This window comes from Haplochromis burtoni, unplaced genomic scaffold (genome assembly GCF_018398535.1).
Source record: "Haplochromis burtoni strain Fernald_Lab_line unplaced genomic scaffold, NCSU_Asbu1 Contig_665, whole genome shotgun sequence".
Classification (NCBI taxonomy): domain Eukaryota; kingdom Metazoa; phylum Chordata; class Actinopteri; order Cichliformes; family Cichlidae; genus Haplochromis; species Haplochromis burtoni.
The window spans coordinates 27,417-43,954 of record NW_024583026.1 but is presented as its reverse complement, the minus strand read 5'-3'; the positions used below and the strand labels follow the sequence as shown (position 1 = coordinate 43,954).

Below are 16,538 nucleotides of genomic sequence, written 5' to 3'. Positions count from 1 at the left end.
TTAATGTCTGTCTCTGTGTTCTTCCTGCGGGAGTGTGGAGACGAGAGGGCAGCGAGCACGGACACTAGTGTTAGGAAAATACGTTTTCTAGCGCTTATTTGCTGTGCATTTTGTTTTATGCATTTAATAACAGACCAGTATATTAAAGGCCACCTTTGAGTTATAAAGGTCATTAGATTGTTTAGCAAGACTGAAAACTGTGCAGAACAGGAAGCTTTGTGCAGAGTTGCAGAGAGCATCGCCCACATTTGTCCTGGTAAAAGAGAACAACAGGAAATGACCTTTGGGTTGTAAAAACTAGACACGAGTGTAGTTGTGCAGATGTTTTTGCAGCTACGTAGCGGACATGTTGAATTAAAATTGATAAAGTGACGGTTTGGTAGGGGAGGAGCGAGCAGACTATATTATACACATCTGGCCTGTAATGCTTCAGATCTGCAGATGCTTAGCACCGTGCACATCTCCCTTCTGGAAGGTAATGATTGAATAAAATGATTATAAATACTCTGGCCACTCTCACTCTGCGTCTTCTCTGTCCGGCCTGAAGAATAAAAGAACCTGGGACAATACTGGGAAGCAGAGTTTTGGAGCACAGACACTGGGAGAAAACACTGCACAGGAGTCAGACAGCGCACTGGGATTTATTGTTGTGGTTTAACTTTATTTACACTGTAAATAAAGACACTGCTTCATTGCAAGAGTCCTGCATTTGGGTCCTCATTCCCCACATCAATCATCACATATTAATTAATAACCTGGAACGGTACGGGGTCAGGCGGGTTGTAATGCACTGGGTGACAAATTAGTGACAGGAAACAGAAGCTGGGTGAATATTTCTCATCATGCTTGGACTTTGCATGTGGTGTTCCACAAGGCTCTGTACTGGGTATTAAATGATTTACTGTTTATATAAATTATATTTGTAAGGTATCTGATATATTAAAATTAGTATTATTTGCAGACGACACAAATATTTTTTGTTTTGGGGGGAATCTAAAGGAGCTGCTGGACACGAGTAACAAACAAACAAATCTAAGTAAAACTAAAATCGTCTTATTTGGGAAACACACAAGTGCAGATTCATGTAGATGGTGTGGAAACTGAAAGAGTTCTTGAACAAAAGTTTCTTGGTGTGATAATAGATGATAAATTAAGTCTCATATAAATAATTTAAAGAACAGCATTTCAAGCAGTATTTAAATTTTGAGTAAAGTAAAAACCACTCTGGGCCACAGATCACTCCACAGTCTCTACTGTTCACCGATCGCATCGTATTTGCATTGCTGTGCAGAGGTTTGGGGCAACAAATGTTCGCTATCATCAATCTTTATATTACAAAAAAGGGCCATGAGGATAATCCATAACACCAGTTACAGAGATCATACAAATCCACTGTTCTTAAAATCAAAAACACTAAAATTCACAGATCTGGTTCATTTTTTCACGGCACAAATTATGTATAAAGCAATAAATAACCTACTTCCTGACAATATTCTGAAACTGTTTTCTAAATTGAGAGAGACGGAGGTTTCAGAAGCTCCTGTATCAAATGTGACACAAAGGGAATCACAGGGGTAAGTTCCATTTCTGTGAGTTTGCACTTGGGTCCTTTTCCTGCCTGCAGTCACAAGACACACTGATGGTTTGGAGGAAGTAATTACTGGTGCATGTGGTTAGTATTGAGCTGTAGTGTTATGTCTTGGCTGAGCAGTACAACGACAGACAGCAAATAAAACTGGTTCCTGAGTTTTTTAAATCTCAAAAAAAGTGTTTTGAGGATTCTGACAGTTGGAACATCAAACGTCCTGATGATTTACGAGCCGAGCAAGCTGCAGCAAGAAGCGGTCATATCTGGGCATGCCTACCACACCCACACTGATGTTCCAGCCTGGGAACATCTCACTGACACCTCTGCTTGTCGTTTAAATGCATTTTTCTGCATTTAAATCATTTGTGAATAATACAGTTCCACACATTTGTGTGCATGCAAACCCTCATATCTATGTATTATTATTTCCTGAGTCTGAGGAGTTTTCTCTCTGTGTTGGATATCGTGAGTGAATCACTAATCACTAATCAATAAAGACAAAAACAAAAACACTCACCTCATTTTAGTTATTAAGGCTCAGACACGTTGGCACAAAGCGTACTGGATGTGCAGCAGTTTGCAGCAATATGAAAGAAATAATGGTGCGTTCAGTATCACCTCTGACAGGACAATTCATCATAGTGAAGCAAACAGCAACACAGCAGGTTTTTCTTTCAGCTGTGAGGTCACCAAAGAAATTCAACATTTAACCCATCAAGGTCCTGAGGCCTGCAGACACTTCCTGTCTATGACTGAGGTCTGGGTTGTGCTTTGAAGATCGTTTTTTTCCTACAACACCCGAATACACCACAGTCTGCTTAGCTTTCGTTTCTCTTCATCATCACACAAACATAAATGTGAGAAAGCTGCTTTCAAAGACACAGAGACATGAGGGAAAAATCAGCATTTAATGAGCCAGGAGCAGCCACGGCGGTCCTGAGCCTGCAGCTCTAACTCAGCATCAGCGCTTTCACTGCAGCTCCAGGCGCAGCTCGCACACAGCACACAGGTACTCTTCATTGTCCTCATCACAGTTCAGAGCTTCCTCATAAAACTCAGCAGCCTTCTTCCTGTCGCCCTCAGCTCTGGCCACCAGACCCAGCAGAGCGAGCGCCTGACCATCACGCCGCGTCTTTGTCAGACGTCTGTCAGCGATCTGCTTCAGTCTCTGCAAGAAAAAACATGGAGGAACAAAGAAAGATGGATTTCTGTGTATTTAAAGTAAGTGACTACTACATTCAGTGTCTCTCTGTGACCTGCACCCTGTGACCTGCACCCTGTAACCTGCATCCTGTGACCTGGACTCTGTGACCTGGACTCTGTGACCTCCATGTTGGGAAACAGCAGGGCTCCACCTTCTTCTCGTTCTTCTGCTTCTTCTTCTCAGCTGAAAAATATTAGAAGTTTCCACAAAGCCAGTTTTCTTCTGCTGTGGCTGAGTTTCTCCTTCTCTTCCAGGTAACTGGTGGAAGATGTTTGCACTACCCAGCAGCCCTCCAGCAGAAACCATGTGAACTGTGGTGATGTTTCACACTGGCTTTTCGACCTCAGTCTTCAGTCACACCAGGCTCTCACCAGATCTGACCTGGCCTAAACCCTCTGATCCCCCAACACCAGACGACTCGTGACCTGTGCTCACCTTAGCGCACTGTCTCCACTCATACTTGCAGGGTGGTAACAGCAGAGCCTGAAGAGGAAACAAGAAGACACGGAGATAAATCAAACCGACTTCATTTTTCTTGTAAACAAAGGGGCCCTAGCAAGAAACGTTTGGGAACCACTGTATTAGGTGGACCTCCAGCTGCTCGTGGGTATTAAAGCACACAGCATAACGAAGTGTGAAGCCAAGAACTGAGAGTTTATGACAGCTCCTTTCACCTGTGGTGGAAATGTAAAATAAATGTGACATTAACAGGCCGATGCTACAGTTCAGTGGAGTGTTGGAAGAGTGCTCCGGCCTCCAGTAAGACAGCTGCACATCACCAAGAGTCTGGGAAACTACACCCAACTCACCTGAGTGTAGTGGGCGATGGCTTCAGCCTCGGTTTTTTTGTTAAAGAAGAAAAAGTCACCGTAGCGCTGATGGACAGTCTGAAAAAGGCTTTTCTCCGACTCTGCTAGCTTCAAGCACTGCTGGAAAATCTCCTCAGCCCTGAGGAACCAGAGACGATGATGATGATGAATTTAGAGCCAAAAACAAAAGAGCGACTGCACTGCAGCTTTGCACAGACCAGTACCTGCTCAAATCCCTTTGCTCTGCATACAGCTGTGCCAGATCAGTCAATGCCAGGACAAAGGACGGCCTTATCTCCACAGCAACTTTAAGGTGATGGATACAACGACGCCTCCAGCACTGCACCGCTCCTGTGGGGCAAGAAATCACGGTTAGATTTGAGCTGCGTTTATTGAACAGGACTGGAGACATGCCGTTTGTTACTCTGGTCGCTGTTGGGCCGGCGGCTCTGCTCTGCAATTTTCTTCATCTTGTAGCACAGAGCCAGCTGGTGGTGGATGAAAGGTGATTGATCGGCCCGCTTCAGTGCTCGCTCCAACATATCAATAGACTCATCCAGTCGATTCTGAAACACAGTGAAGGAGGTGAAACTCACAGGATCACCGCAGCATCTAAAGGCAACCACAGCCTTTGAGACCTGGCTCAGAGGAGAAGATTCAGTGAATTAAACAGACACAGGATAACCTCCCAGTCAAAGAAGAATATGGTAAAATGAAACTTTAGAGGGGCGTGGCTTACTCGGCTTAAGTTGTTTTTTCAGAAGCCCGGGATCTTTTCGAGTGTAATTTTTTTCAGTTAGATGCCTGACTGACAATTGTATAAAACAATAACTACACACAATCAACAACAATATACAATTATGCACAAAAGAAATTACGAATGTAAAAAACCCGTGGTTTTATTTACCGTATATATGTTTATATATAAATATATACGGTGGCTCCTAGAGACGTAACTCCAAACTCCAAAACACATTTCTAGCATGAACTGAACTTCCAAACAGAGCCTAGATCACTTAAATTACACAATTGAAAGTATATGTGTATTGTTTGTGTATTTATACACAAGCACTCATATATATTCAAATAATTAAAGAAAAAGTTCATTTACCTGTTACTACCACACACCAGATCTGGTCGTTAGTACTTGCTGGCTTGTGTAGCCACGAGGTAACAAAAGCTCAACACTGCCCCCTAGCATCCTGGAGCACTTCTGTTGCGTTTGTACGTGTTTTGTCTCTAGGGGCCACCGTAAATATAAATATACTTTTATTTATTCACTCCACATAAAATGTAATAAATAATATGTACATTTCAACTTTTAACTATTTAAATTTTCAGCTTTTTCCTTTTAAACAAATTTAAAGTGAAACTACACAAAACACTGCAAACCACAACACAATTAAATATAAATTATAATATAAAACAAAAAGAAGATGCATATCCTCTGTCATATGGACCTGCATGAATAAACTTTCTGAATCCTTTATCATCTGCAACTGAAAATAGTTGTGGATGATTACTATACCTTTCTAATGTGACGTTGTTGTCCCTGGCTCTCTCTCTCCCTCCCGCTCTGTTCCTGTGCTACTGAGTGTAACTACCCGCCCCTCCCCCCTCTGCCCAGCGCAAAACACAAGGCTGTGAGAGAAAGAAAAAAAACGGCTCGCGTCGTTCACGTCAAAGACCTGGCTCTAAGAGCCGTTTCGTTCGCGCCCGACACATCACTAGAGACCAGAGGAGAGCTGAAGTTTGAGCAGGTACCAAAGCAAATCATTCGTACTGTACAAATAATATAAATATGACGGTGCATCACGAAAGATATCAGACTTGACCCATATTACGTCACTTGCTGTTCGAGTGAATCAACAAATGGTGAAATGAAAAGGCGAACAACAACAACGCTGTTTCTTTACAGAGTCTTTGCTCACATGTGTTTATTTCATATTTTCAGTTGTTTCCCTCCACGGCTAAACAAACTCTCTAAACCGGTTTCAGTCATGCACTGATGAACAAGAATGGACATGAGGAGCTTCTTTCAAAGAAAAAACTCAGATGTTATTTTATATATTATGCTTTGTATGTTGTTCAGTATATTTCTATGCAAAACAAGAGGAACTTCAACACACAGCAGGATATTCACAGCTGAAACCAGATATTTACACTTTAGGGAGAAAACATAAAAACATTATTTTACTGTACAACATCAACTTAGAGTAAACTTGTTTTGTTTTGCATAAATAAATGTTGAAATATATTTTGAATGAGTTAAATGTCAGAATAAAGAGAGACAGAGCTTCTATTTTTTATCACTTTGATCAAATGTAGGAGTACATGTACACTAAGTTTATTGTTAATTAATAAGAAACTGCAGACGATTCCATTCTGAGCTGAAGAAGCTTCTGATTGGTTCGTAGAGTCTATGTGAGTAAACTGGTGGCACAGCTGTGGATGCATATAAGGCAAAACACAGAGCCTGTTTCTGTGACATGGGGACATCAAGAGATGTCAACAAAACACCAGGAACAGAACTGTGGAGCTCCATAAGTGTGGCTCAGTTTGAATACAATTTGGTGCCATTTACAATTAAGAAATACAGATAGTTTCTCTGTTTACTCTGAAAGTTAAGAAATTTAGGAACAGAGAGAGAGAGGGAACAAGAGCAGGTGAGTCACACCTGTTAGTCACATGGTTGTTTGCCAAAACTCATCAGAACATGTATCCAGTACCGAGTGTAACTTTTTAGATACCATTTGTTATTTTTCAAATTCTACATTTATTAAGTTTTGCAGCTTGTTTGCACAACGAGGATAAATAATTATATAAACGTTTCTGAATCTAAACAGTGGACTTTGGTAGAATTAAAAACAAGTGTAGTGCAGGTCTGTGATGATTTTTAGTGCTGCTATCATCTAGTTCTGATTCTGGTTCTGTCTTGGTTAAGTCCTCAGTAGTCCTGATTTTGAACTGTTGTAGTCCTGTTTTAATTCTGGATCAGTTCTGGGTCTGGCTGAATCAGGGTTTAGTCCTCATGTCTTGATACAGCCCTGGTTTGTTTTCCCTGCATATGTGATATATATTTTTTCCTATATGAAGTCATTCTTTTTTGAACCAAACTGAAAACACAGCCTAATAAATCTTTCAGTCATTTCTAACCCCCCTCGCACATGCATACCACCCTTTAGGGCTAAGCCCCGGGTGTATAAAATGCCTGGCTCCGCCTCTGCCCTGGAACAGAAGGACCTCGACTTTCTTTGTAATTTCTCTGTATGAAACAGTTATGATGATCTGTCTCTGGCTGCTTTTTATAGCAACACAATACTTTCAACTGAGCCCAAGACCGACCCTGCATGGTGGATGTCTTTGACAGATGAGTCTCCACTCAGACCTACCTGATTACGAAAGTGTTTTCCTATATAGCGGTTGACGTGAGGATTATCAGGATCAGTTTTCAGTGCTTTATTCAACAGTTCCTCAGCTTCTTGGTATTCCTTATAGGCCCCCAGCTTCACAGCCAGCATGGACTGCAGGACTGCATCATCAGGGTTGATCTCCAGGGCCAAGCGAAGCTGTGTGATGGCCGGGGACTCTTCACCTTTCTTTAGGTTTTCCAAAGTCCTCTGCAGATAAGAAACCCATTAATGTACCCTGTTGAAATGTTCTTCTTTTAAACTGTCATTACTGAGTCTTCTGAAACGTACGCTGACACTGAACTGACGGATTCCTTTTCTGCTATTTACCATTCATTGAGTCTTCATACTTCCTATGAAACTGACCTGTTCTGTGCGAAAGAGGGCGATGGCGTAGCCGGCATTCCACTCACTGTCGTGAGTCTGTACCTCAAGTGCTTTACGGAAACAGTCGATGGCTTTGGAAAGAGAAGACCTTGAAAACTTAAGATAGGTCCAGGCTTGTTCTCCGTACACCTCTGGAAGGAGCCTTGTTGAGGAACCAGTGGGATGGTTTGACTGTAATATAGACGAACGTGTCAGAGATTCAGCAGCGTGTGCTCATAATGTTTGGGCTGGATGGTATACATACAGTTCAGTGACCCTTTATCTCATTGTGAAAACTGCTCAAAGAAGTCCTGCCATTAATTAATTCTTCGATCTTAAATATGATCAACCTATCTCTAATGATCGGCTATGTACCACAGGCCTTCAAGCTGGCTGTAGTTAAACCTTTACTCAAAAAGCATCTCTAGACCCAGCAGTCTTAGCTAATTATAGGCCAATCTCCAACCTTCCTTTATATCAAACATCCTTGAAAGAGTAGTTGTCAAACAGCTAACATCATCTGCAGAGGTTTATTTGAAGAGTTTCAGTCAGGTTTCAGAGCTCAGCACAGAAACAGCTTTAGTGAAGGTTACAAATGATCTTCTTATGGCCTCTGACAGTGGACTCATCTCTGTGCTTGTCCTGCTAGACCTCAGTGGGGAGGAAAAACTCCCTTTTAACAAGAAGAAACCTCCGGCAGAGCCGAAGAGGGGTGGGGTGAGAGAAGGAAGACAGGATAAAGACATGCTGTGGAAGAGAGACAGAGACTAATAACAAGGATGATTCAGTGCAGAGAGGTCTGTTAACACATAGTGAGTGAAGAAGAAACACCCAATGCATCATGGGAATCCCCGGCAACCTATTGCAGCATAACTAAGGGAGGATTCAGGGTCACCTGTTCCAGCCCTAACTATAAACAAGCCAGTTAAGGTAGTTCAGGCATCTGAGCAGGAAACCCTTTGAAGGCCTCCTGATGCTACATGTTCTATTAGAAGGAGGTCCCAGGAAGGATTATATCTGGAAAGACCTCAGTGTCCCCCCACATGAGTTAGAGGAGGTTGTCTTAGATTGCTGCCCCTACGACCCAAACGAAATAAGCAGCAGAAATGGAGGATGGCTGGCTGGATGGACGGGTGCTGTACATACCAGGATGTCCTCAACTCTCTGGCAGTAGCTCTGTGACTGTGCGTAGTCTCCGGTGTGGTATTTCAGCCAGGCCATGTCTCCATATGTCACAATGAGCCGCCTCTCACTCTCATCACCATAACTCTCCCTGATGGTCTCCTCTGATTGGTTTAGAAGTGACAGCGCTTCCTCTCGTTGGTCCTGAAGATACCTGAGGACCAACAGGTCATCACAACTGATGTTAAGTAAGTTGTCAGATCTTGTGTCATCAGACTGCTCACCGCTGAGGAAACTGTACCTGACATAAGCCAAATAGCTGTAAGACCGAGTCACTGCCCCGCGCTGCCCGAGCTGAAGTTTTATGTGCTCCTGCAGTCGGGTGCTCAGGTTTTCCAGGTCCACGTCCTCCTTCTTCAGATCCCAGGTGAAGTGACACTGCAGCTGCTGCAGCCTGCTGAGCAGAGCGCTGCTACCTTCACTTTAAGAGAGTCACAAAGACAAAGCCTCTCAGCTCTGTGTTCATGTTCACACATGGTCTAAAAATGAGTCATTACAGAGCACAGACGTCCTGGAGACGCAACGTAGAGCCCGGACCCTCCCATGGTGTCCAAACAGCATGTCAGTTTATCACAGCTGAAACAACCATCCTAACAACAGCACTTTTTATTTCAACACCTCTCCTGTTTAATGCACGTTCAGAAAAACAGAGAGTCACAAACGTACATTAACTATTTTCCCCAGTCCCCAGTTCTCCATCTCCATAATGTCCTCCATTGCTACCACTGCTGCTTTCCTGGTGTCTCTGTCTTAAGCCAGTTTTTGGTGATGGCCTTCTTTGCTGCCAAAAGGAGAATCTGAGCCAGGTATCCATCCTTTACATCTACAGTGCCTGCCAAGTATCCAAGATACAAAACAAGGCAGGTTCTGGGAATTATATAACCTGATATATCACAGAGAGCTGAGTGAATTTTGACCCAGAAAGTGTGAATTTTCCTGCATTTCCAGAAAATGTGTGTGTGGTTCATCCCATCCACGCAGCCTCCAACATTGTTGTTGTGTATTGGTTTGTTTATTTTTAATCTTAGGTGTAATAAAGTAGCAAATTTGATTTTTCCAGATGAATTCTCTCCACTTTACTGACTGAGCTGTGTTCTTATGTTCTTTCCATGTTTCATACCACACCTCAGTGATTTCTTCACTCAGCTCTCTTTCCCATTTTACTTTAACATATACAGTTGATTCCTGTCGCGATTCCATCAAACATTCTTGGAATAACACTTTTATATGCCAGTGTAATTATTTTTATAATAGGATGGATTTTGTCTTCCTCTATTTTTATGTTTTTATTAAAGTAATCTCTCACCTGTAAGTATCTGAAAAAATCCTTGTTTTTTAAGTTGTATTCCCGTTTTAATTCTTCAGAACTTTTAATTTCTCCTTTTTTGATTAATAAACAAATTGCTGTGATTCCCTTTTCATTCCAATTTTTAAAACCAAGATCCAATTTTCCTGGTCTAAATTCTTCATCGAAGGCTATCCATTTTAGCAAACCAAGCTCTTCACCAATCCTGAACTCCCTTACTGTATCATACCAGACATTTAATGTAAAGGATATTATCGGGTTCCTATCTTGGTCTTTAGTTATGTATTCAGGGATCTTTTTTATACCCATGTTTGTTTGGATTGGGACATTGAGTGTGGAGAGCTCCACATCCTTCCAGCGAGCCCCGTAATCATCACTACACCAATATGTTATCTGGCGTATCTGTGCAGCACGAAAATATTCTTTTAAATTAGGAAGCGACATTCCTCCTTTCTCCTTAGTAAGCTGTAAAGTGGTGTATCGTACCCTTGGCCGCTTGCCTTCCCAGACAAATCTAGATATATACTTATCCCATTCTGAGAATTGGGTGTGAGGTATGCTTACCGGAAGAGAGAGGAATAAATATAGCAATCGTGGTAAGATATTCATCTTTATCACATTTATCCTGTCACTAAATCCTGACGGATACGTATTCCATCTTTCCATATCCTGCCTTATCCTGTTATTTATATGTCCATAGTTACTTTGATATAGTTTGGCATAGTCTTTGGTTATATTTATACCTAAATATTTAAGGGTTTTTGCCTCCCACTTTATTTCCCATTCCTTAAGATTTTGAGTTGGTGTTCAATTAAACATTAGAACTTGAGTTTTAAGTATATTTACTTTGTAGCCAGAAAGCGTACCAAATATTCTTAACATTTCTGTGAGCTGCATAAAAGAGTTTGTGGGGTTTTGAGGGCTATGAACACGTCATCAGCAAACAGACTAATTACATGCTCTTGTCTATTGATTTCTATTCCTGTTATTAGGGCGTCTTGTCTAATCATTTGTGCCAATGGCTGAATATACAAGGCGAATAAGGTTGGACTTAAACAGCAACCCTGTCTAGTTCCTCTCTAGTTGGAACGTCTTTGTCAATGAACTGTTAACTTTTATTCTTGCAGTCGGTTTGTCATAGAGAGATTTGATACATTGGATTGATTTTGTAGTGAACCCGAGCTTTGCCATGGTTAGGTACAGGAAGTCCCAGCTGACTCGATCGAAGGCTTTTTCTGCGTCTAAACTCATCAACGCAGCCGGCATCTTGTCTTTATGTATTTGGTGTATGATGTGTCCTTCTGATATTGTCTTGTGCCTGTCTGTTTTTAACGAAACCTGTCCCTCGGTGCTCTCTCTCTCCCGGCTGTTTATCCCGTTTTCCACGTTGTATCCTCTCGCTTGCATCCATGTCCAATATCTCACACCTTTGTCTGGACAGCAGCATGTATGTCCTTAACGACTTCAGGACATCATCTGTAAGTGTCACAGAGATGGCTTATGTATAAAGAAGTTTAATAGATGGTTCCAGCAGTTAAAATGTTCTTGCTTGTACATTTCTGTGGTCAATATTGTAAAGGTGTGTTTATCTTGTCACAAAGAACAAGTTTTGTTACACCGCTATTATCGCGAGGTTTGGGCGTGATGACAGAGGCTGTGAGCCCACATTTAATAATCACGCTAAGGAGTTCAGCGAGCTATCTGCGGGGCCTGGTTGTTAAAGCACAAGTGTTACTTTTGATAGACTGAAGCACTTAAAGCGGGGCGATCGTGGCTCAAGAGTTGGGAGTTCGCCTTGTAATCGGAAGGTTGCCGGTTCGAGCCCCAGCTTGGACAGTCTCGGTCGTTGTGTCCTTGGGCAAGACACTTCACCCGTTGCCTACTGGTGGTGGTCAGAGGGCCCGGTGGCGCCAGTGTCCGGCAGCCTCGCCTCTGTCAGTGCGCCCCAGGGTGGCTGTGGCTACAATGTAGCTCCATCACCAGTGTGTGAATGGGTGGATGACTGGTTGTGTAAAGCGCTTTGGGGTCCTTAGGGACTAGTAAAGTGCTATATAAATACAGGCCATTTACCATAAAGCCTTCGTGTTTTATGTTTGTAGTTTTCAATAAATGCAGCGAAGCGCCCGTCTTGAAGAAGCCGTGCCTGTGTTGTCATTTCGGAGTGACATCATCATCATTTCCTGTGCATGTTTGAGCAGGAAGCTTAACTCAACTCTAACAAAGAACTAAAATATTTATTATCATGGTTTAAATGAGAATTTCTGGACGACCGTCCCCTCTCAGACCCAACAAGGAAAGTCTCCTCTCTGTCAGCAGGAGGATGGGTAAGGAGCTGCCAGCAGCTCACACAGGTTTCCTCCTGAGCTCACGGCCCCTCCCACTACAGCTGGGAGGGGCCCAGGATGACGTTGTAAAATAATACTTCAAAATGAAAGCCGCACATGTGATATGACACTGAAGCTAGGTGTACATTACACATCAGACACACTGAGTTACATGTATGTGTTTAAATCTGTTACTTGTGTCTGAGTAGCACCTTCAGACAAACACCCAGGTGAGTCTGCAGGCCGCTGCGTCACCTGTATGATGAGCACAGCGGCTTTGATCGCATTACTGTCCAAAGATGAGCGCGTGGAGGAGGACGTCACCACCACCCTCTGGAAGTACAGCTTCACTGTTAAAAACTGTTAATGTGACCATACTATCGGTGTTACTACCTTCTTCTTTCGCGGTCTCTGGAGCACATCATCTTCCTCCATCTTCTATCCCATCATCCTCCTCTGCATGTCCTCCTTCACTACGCCACCTCTGACTCTGAGCTGTCCCTTTGACGGCCTCGTGCCCATTATATCTGAACATCTTCACCGTCTCCACCCATCACAGCAGGTCTCGCCTCCACCCTGCCTGCAGCCTCTTCCTCTCCTCTCTGTGGCCTCAGGTCACTGTTCTGCTCCTGGCAGCTTTGACGCATTTTACTAGAGTAATACTTCAGGTTTGAGTACTGTGAATGTTGTCGCTACACATTTACTGAGAAACAGTTGGTGACTTCCATGACACCGACTGACAGAGACAACGATCACAGACATGTTCACAACCGACTTGCGGCCTATTTGAAACAGAGACGGAGAAAAGCGAACAAAAGCAACGTCGTAGGTGCGGCGGGCTGGACGGTGACTTCGCATCGCCGCGGTTCACGCATTCTCGGTCATCCAGGTGAGGAAACAAGACTGAAGAAGTCACCTGGATGACGAAACGTTTCGCCCAGGTGAACAGAATCCCCTGCGTGGGCTTTACTCTGCTCTCTGCAGATTTCACAGTAATCTGATTACACCCTGGATCCAGATCGACTGGGTTAAAGGTTAAAGGGAGGCCCTGAGCTGACTTCACTTTCCAATAAGTGATCGATTATCAGACTGATCGGAAGTCTCAAACACTGACCTCATGTTGCCCTCTTCCTCCTCAGAGGGAGCAAAGTGATGATGAGGATGAGGGAGAGCGTGAGCACCGAGTGACCGGTCCGTGCGCTCCGTCACAGAACGGAAACTTAACGTGAGGCCTTCACGGTCCTCTCTGAATGCATGTACAGCAGAGAGCTCAGCCGGGTGACGCAGACTCACACTTGTTCGTGTTACACAGTCATTTCCACGGGTCACACACCCAGCGTGTCCCCTCTGACTCCATGCTCAGCCACTCTAACGTAGCTTATTTCAGGTGAACTGCAGCGCCAAGCGTCCTAAATGATGTGATGACGTGTGAAGGTGGCTCACAGGTAAGCTGCACAGCCTTGTTCACATGGACAGGTTTACATAAAGTTACGTGAAGCACAGGTGGAACATCTGGAAAGGAGTCACGTGCTCTGTAATCACAGACCTCTGCCTGCAGGTCCATGAACACAAACAGGTGGCTGCAAGGGACAGAACTGTGTTTGGGACACTTCTGCTGCGTCCACACTAATCTGTGTCTCTGCGCATGTCTGCAACACTAGTTAAATCTCAGTTCATACGGAGGAGCAAATGTCATCATATAAGGAAGGATCACGTGGTTAAAAACTACTGTGGTTGACACATAAAGTTCATTTTTTTAAAAAGAGGCACGTGGACGTGATGTGAAACGTGACTTCAGAGGGGTCCTTGAAGGCAGCACGAGGAGACGCCAAGTTTCGTTTCTGTGAGCCAGCTGAGAGCCTCGAGCTCACTGATCAGCTGGTAATCTGTAACTGACTGATCCGGGATCAGTCAGTTAGCCACTGACTGTGCTTAGAGTTAGAAATGTTTTTGTTTGTTTTTTAGTTGTTTAAAGTAAGAACTTCTTTGCTCAGTGTAACCATCTGTGTTTTGCAGCGTAAACTTGATGAAGAGGAGCACTTTATGAATATGCCAGTAAACATTATTCCTGTCTAACGAGGTCGTAATGAGTCTTTCAGAAAGGCTTCGTGCTTTTCTCTGCACACGCAACTGTGTCTGCAGCTTTCCTCGTATTTACCTGCTGCTCGCTGCTCAGGTGCACCTTACCTGTCTGTGGCGTCTGCACACCATTTAATGAAACAGTTCGAGCTGTTTAAAAAAAGTTAATGAATGATTCTGTTGCATCTTCAAAAAATAAAAATACAATAACTGAGCCTTACACCGGAGCATCGTTGCACTGGTTTACTGAACTCTCTTTCAGGGCATGTACAGAACATGAGCATCCATTTTCTACTGCCTCCTGCAGGACACACTCTTCTTCCACTTCCTTACACATTAATGTAACACAGAACTAATACTGCCTCTCCTGGCATTACCATTGTAACAACACACTCATTCTGTTTCTTTCAGAAGAATAACAGGAACTTAGGATGTAGGTATCTATGAATAATAACTATTATGTATACTCATATATTTATATAACCTACTAATTTCTTGCGATACCACAGACTCCATCACAGATTCACTCATTTACTGCAGCAGAGGAACGTGAAGCACAGCTGGAACATCTGGAACAGACCCAGCTGAACAGCAGCTGTGGTTCAGAGCTCCACGTCCACACCTGAAACTCTCACGCTGCAGTGAGGCTGAAGCACCAGCAGGTGTCACCGTAGGGCTGAGTGTGAAGCTGTGACTCTTCAGCACATCTCTAACAGCGAGTCAGTGAGCATGCTCAGACCAGCACTTCCCACCATCACCGCTTCTGACACGAAGAGAAACATCAGCTCAGTCTGAGGACACCTGGCACCTCTGAGGCTCCGCCCAGCACAGGTACAGGCGGCTGGACTTCAGTGACGCTTCACGTTGATTCTTTCAGAGAGGAAGATGAAACTTTATTTAGAACAGCACCTCACCTCATGCACTCTCTACACCTGACCCCTTCTTCGAGCACTCACGTGTCATTAGTGCGAGGGGGTCACAGTCACCACGGTAACATTTCAACAGGAATCCTCGAGATGTTTTGGAATTCAGATTTTGTTCTTCAGCTCATCTTTAATCTAAAAGAGCTGAACACGCAAGATAAGCAGAAAAACATGTTTTTAAACCTCTTTGATGATTTTAATCACCTTTGAGGAGGAACTCACCGGGGGGCGTGGCTTTGACAAACTTGTGTGAAGTCTCGCCGACAATAACACGTTCAAAGACAAGCAGCCGTTTGTGTGTGGGAGGGAGAGTTTTCCATTTTCCCTCCGGCAGTAGGAAACATCCCAATAAGGACGGCAGGGCGGGTTCTTGCCGCTGACGCTGTGTGGGCGGGGCCTGCTGCCTGATTAAATGGAGCAGTGGTGATGAAGGCGAGCAGAGCTCCGACTGTGAGACAAACTGAAGGATGGCGATGCTGCTGCAGCCTCTGTGGACCTTCGTGCTGGGACACGCCCCCCTCCTGTGCTCGCCCTTCTTCCCCGTGCTCTTCTCGCTCTGCGTCTACCTGTCCTTCTGCCTGCCCTTCCTGCTGCTGGACGCGCTGTCCACCAGGTGGGCGTGGGTGCTCAGGTACAAGCTGCAGCCTCAGAGCTCCGTCAGCTGGTCGTCGGTGCGGCGCTGCCTGGCTCTGACGCTCTACAACCACCTGGTCTTCATCTTCCCGCTCACCGTGCTGCACTGGTACCTGAGGCCGGTGCACCTGACCGAGGAGGCCCCGCCCCTTCCGCGCCTGCTGGCTCAGGTGCTCGTGTGCCTGCTGCTCTTTGACTTCCAGAGCTTCGCCTGGCACCTGCTGCACCACCGAGTGCCCTGGCTCTACCGCACCTTCCACAAGGTGAGTCCCCGAGGACGATGGCGGTGGTGACGATGTCACGCCTTTGTTCTTCCTCCACCTCACGCTCTCTCTCCTCCTCCTGCAGGTGCACCACACCTACACCTCCACCTCCGCCCTCACCGCCGAGTACTCGGGCACCTGGGAGACCCTCAGCCTGGGCCTGTTCGCTGCCGCCAACCCCCTCCTGCTGGGCTGCCACCCGCTCACCGAGCTCGCCTTCTTCGTGGTCAACATCTGGCTGTCGGTGGAGGATCACTGCGGCTACGACCTGCCGTGGGCCACGCACCGCCTGGTGCCGCTGGGGCTGTACGGCGGGGCGCGCCACCACGACCTTCACCACCTCAAGTCCAAGTGCAACTTTGCGCCGTACTTCACCCACTGGGACCGCCTGGCCGGGACGCTGCAGACGCAGGACTGAGCCGCCGTGATGGCGAGGAGCTGATGTAGAGAC

At 44.8% G+C, this 16,538-nt stretch overlaps 3 protein-coding genes across 4 annotated transcripts in view; 1 reads left to right on the top strand and 2 right to left on the bottom strand.

Moving 5' to 3' along the window:
• LOC102311580 (interferon-induced protein with tetratricopeptide repeats 5) overlaps positions 1 to 2,220 on the bottom strand; it is a 29,191-nt gene extending 26,971 nt beyond the window's left edge. The window contains exon 1 of the mRNA XM_005949493.3: positions 2,106 to 2,220. Coding sequence (XP_005949555.1) covers positions 2,106 to 2,110 — 5 coding nt within the window. The 5' untranslated portion in view covers positions 2,111 to 2,220. The remainder of the gene's footprint in view (positions 1 to 2,105) is intronic.
• A 338-nt stretch (positions 2,221 to 2,558) lies between these two features.
• LOC102311883 (interferon-induced protein with tetratricopeptide repeats 5) lies at positions 2,559 to 13,441 on the bottom strand. 2 transcript variants are annotated; one of them, XM_042215156.1, is made up of 11 exons: positions 13,304 to 13,441; positions 11,204 to 11,341; positions 8,801 to 8,975; positions 8,524 to 8,713; positions 7,378 to 7,569; positions 6,994 to 7,221; positions 4,026 to 4,167; positions 3,826 to 3,952; positions 3,602 to 3,740; positions 3,228 to 3,275; positions 2,559 to 2,756 (listed from the first exon to the last, which is right to left on the bottom strand). In XM_042215156.1, the coding sequence occupies exons 2-11, from the start codon at positions 11,310 to 11,312 to the stop codon at positions 2,559 to 2,561; spliced, it is 1,548 nt and encodes a 515-aa protein (XP_042071090.1). In that variant the 5' UTR covers positions 11,313 to 11,341; positions 13,304 to 13,441. The 2 variants fall into 2 exon arrangements, with proteins under 2 accessions (XP_042071090.1, XP_005949558.1); XM_005949496.3 differs by lacking the exon at positions 11,204 to 11,341 and having other exon boundaries at positions 8,801 to 8,980; positions 13,304 to 13,440.
• A 1,410-nt stretch (positions 13,442 to 14,851) lies between these two features.
• LOC102311260 (cholesterol 25-hydroxylase-like protein) lies at positions 14,852 to 16,532 on the top strand. Its single transcript, XM_005949492.2, has 2 exons — positions 14,852 to 16,087; positions 16,173 to 16,532. The coding sequence occupies exons 1-2, from the start codon at positions 15,659 to 15,661 to the stop codon at positions 16,503 to 16,505; spliced, it is 762 nt and encodes a 253-aa protein (XP_005949554.1). The 5' UTR covers positions 14,852 to 15,658; the 3' UTR covers positions 16,506 to 16,532.
• The last annotated feature ends 6 nt before the right edge of the window (positions 16,533 to 16,538 follow it).

What these genes read in the sequence shown, in the direction of transcription:
- LOC102311883 (XM_042215156.1), bottom strand. Translation starts at nt 11,312, where the DNA reads ATGCTGCTGTCCAGACAAAGGTGTGAGATATTGGACATGGATGCAAGC. An exon ending in CCGGCCCAACAGCGACCAGA is followed by an intron (nt 3,953 to 4,025) that starts GTAACAAACGGC and finishes CTTGCCCCACAG; the next exon opens with GAGCGGTGCAGTGCTGGAGG. An exon ending in CCATCGCCCACTACACTCAG is followed by an intron (nt 3,276 to 3,601) that starts GTGAGTTGGGTG and finishes TTTCCTCTTCAG; the next exon opens with GCTCTGCTGTTACCACCCTG.
- LOC102311260 (XM_005949492.2), top strand. Translation starts at nt 15,659, where the DNA reads ATGGCGATGCTGCTGCAGCCTCTGTGGACCTTCGTGCTGGGACACGCC. An exon ending in TCTACCGCACCTTCCACAAG is followed by an intron (nt 16,088 to 16,172) that starts GTGAGTCCCCGA and finishes CTCCTCCTGCAG; the next exon opens with GTGCACCACACCTACACCTC.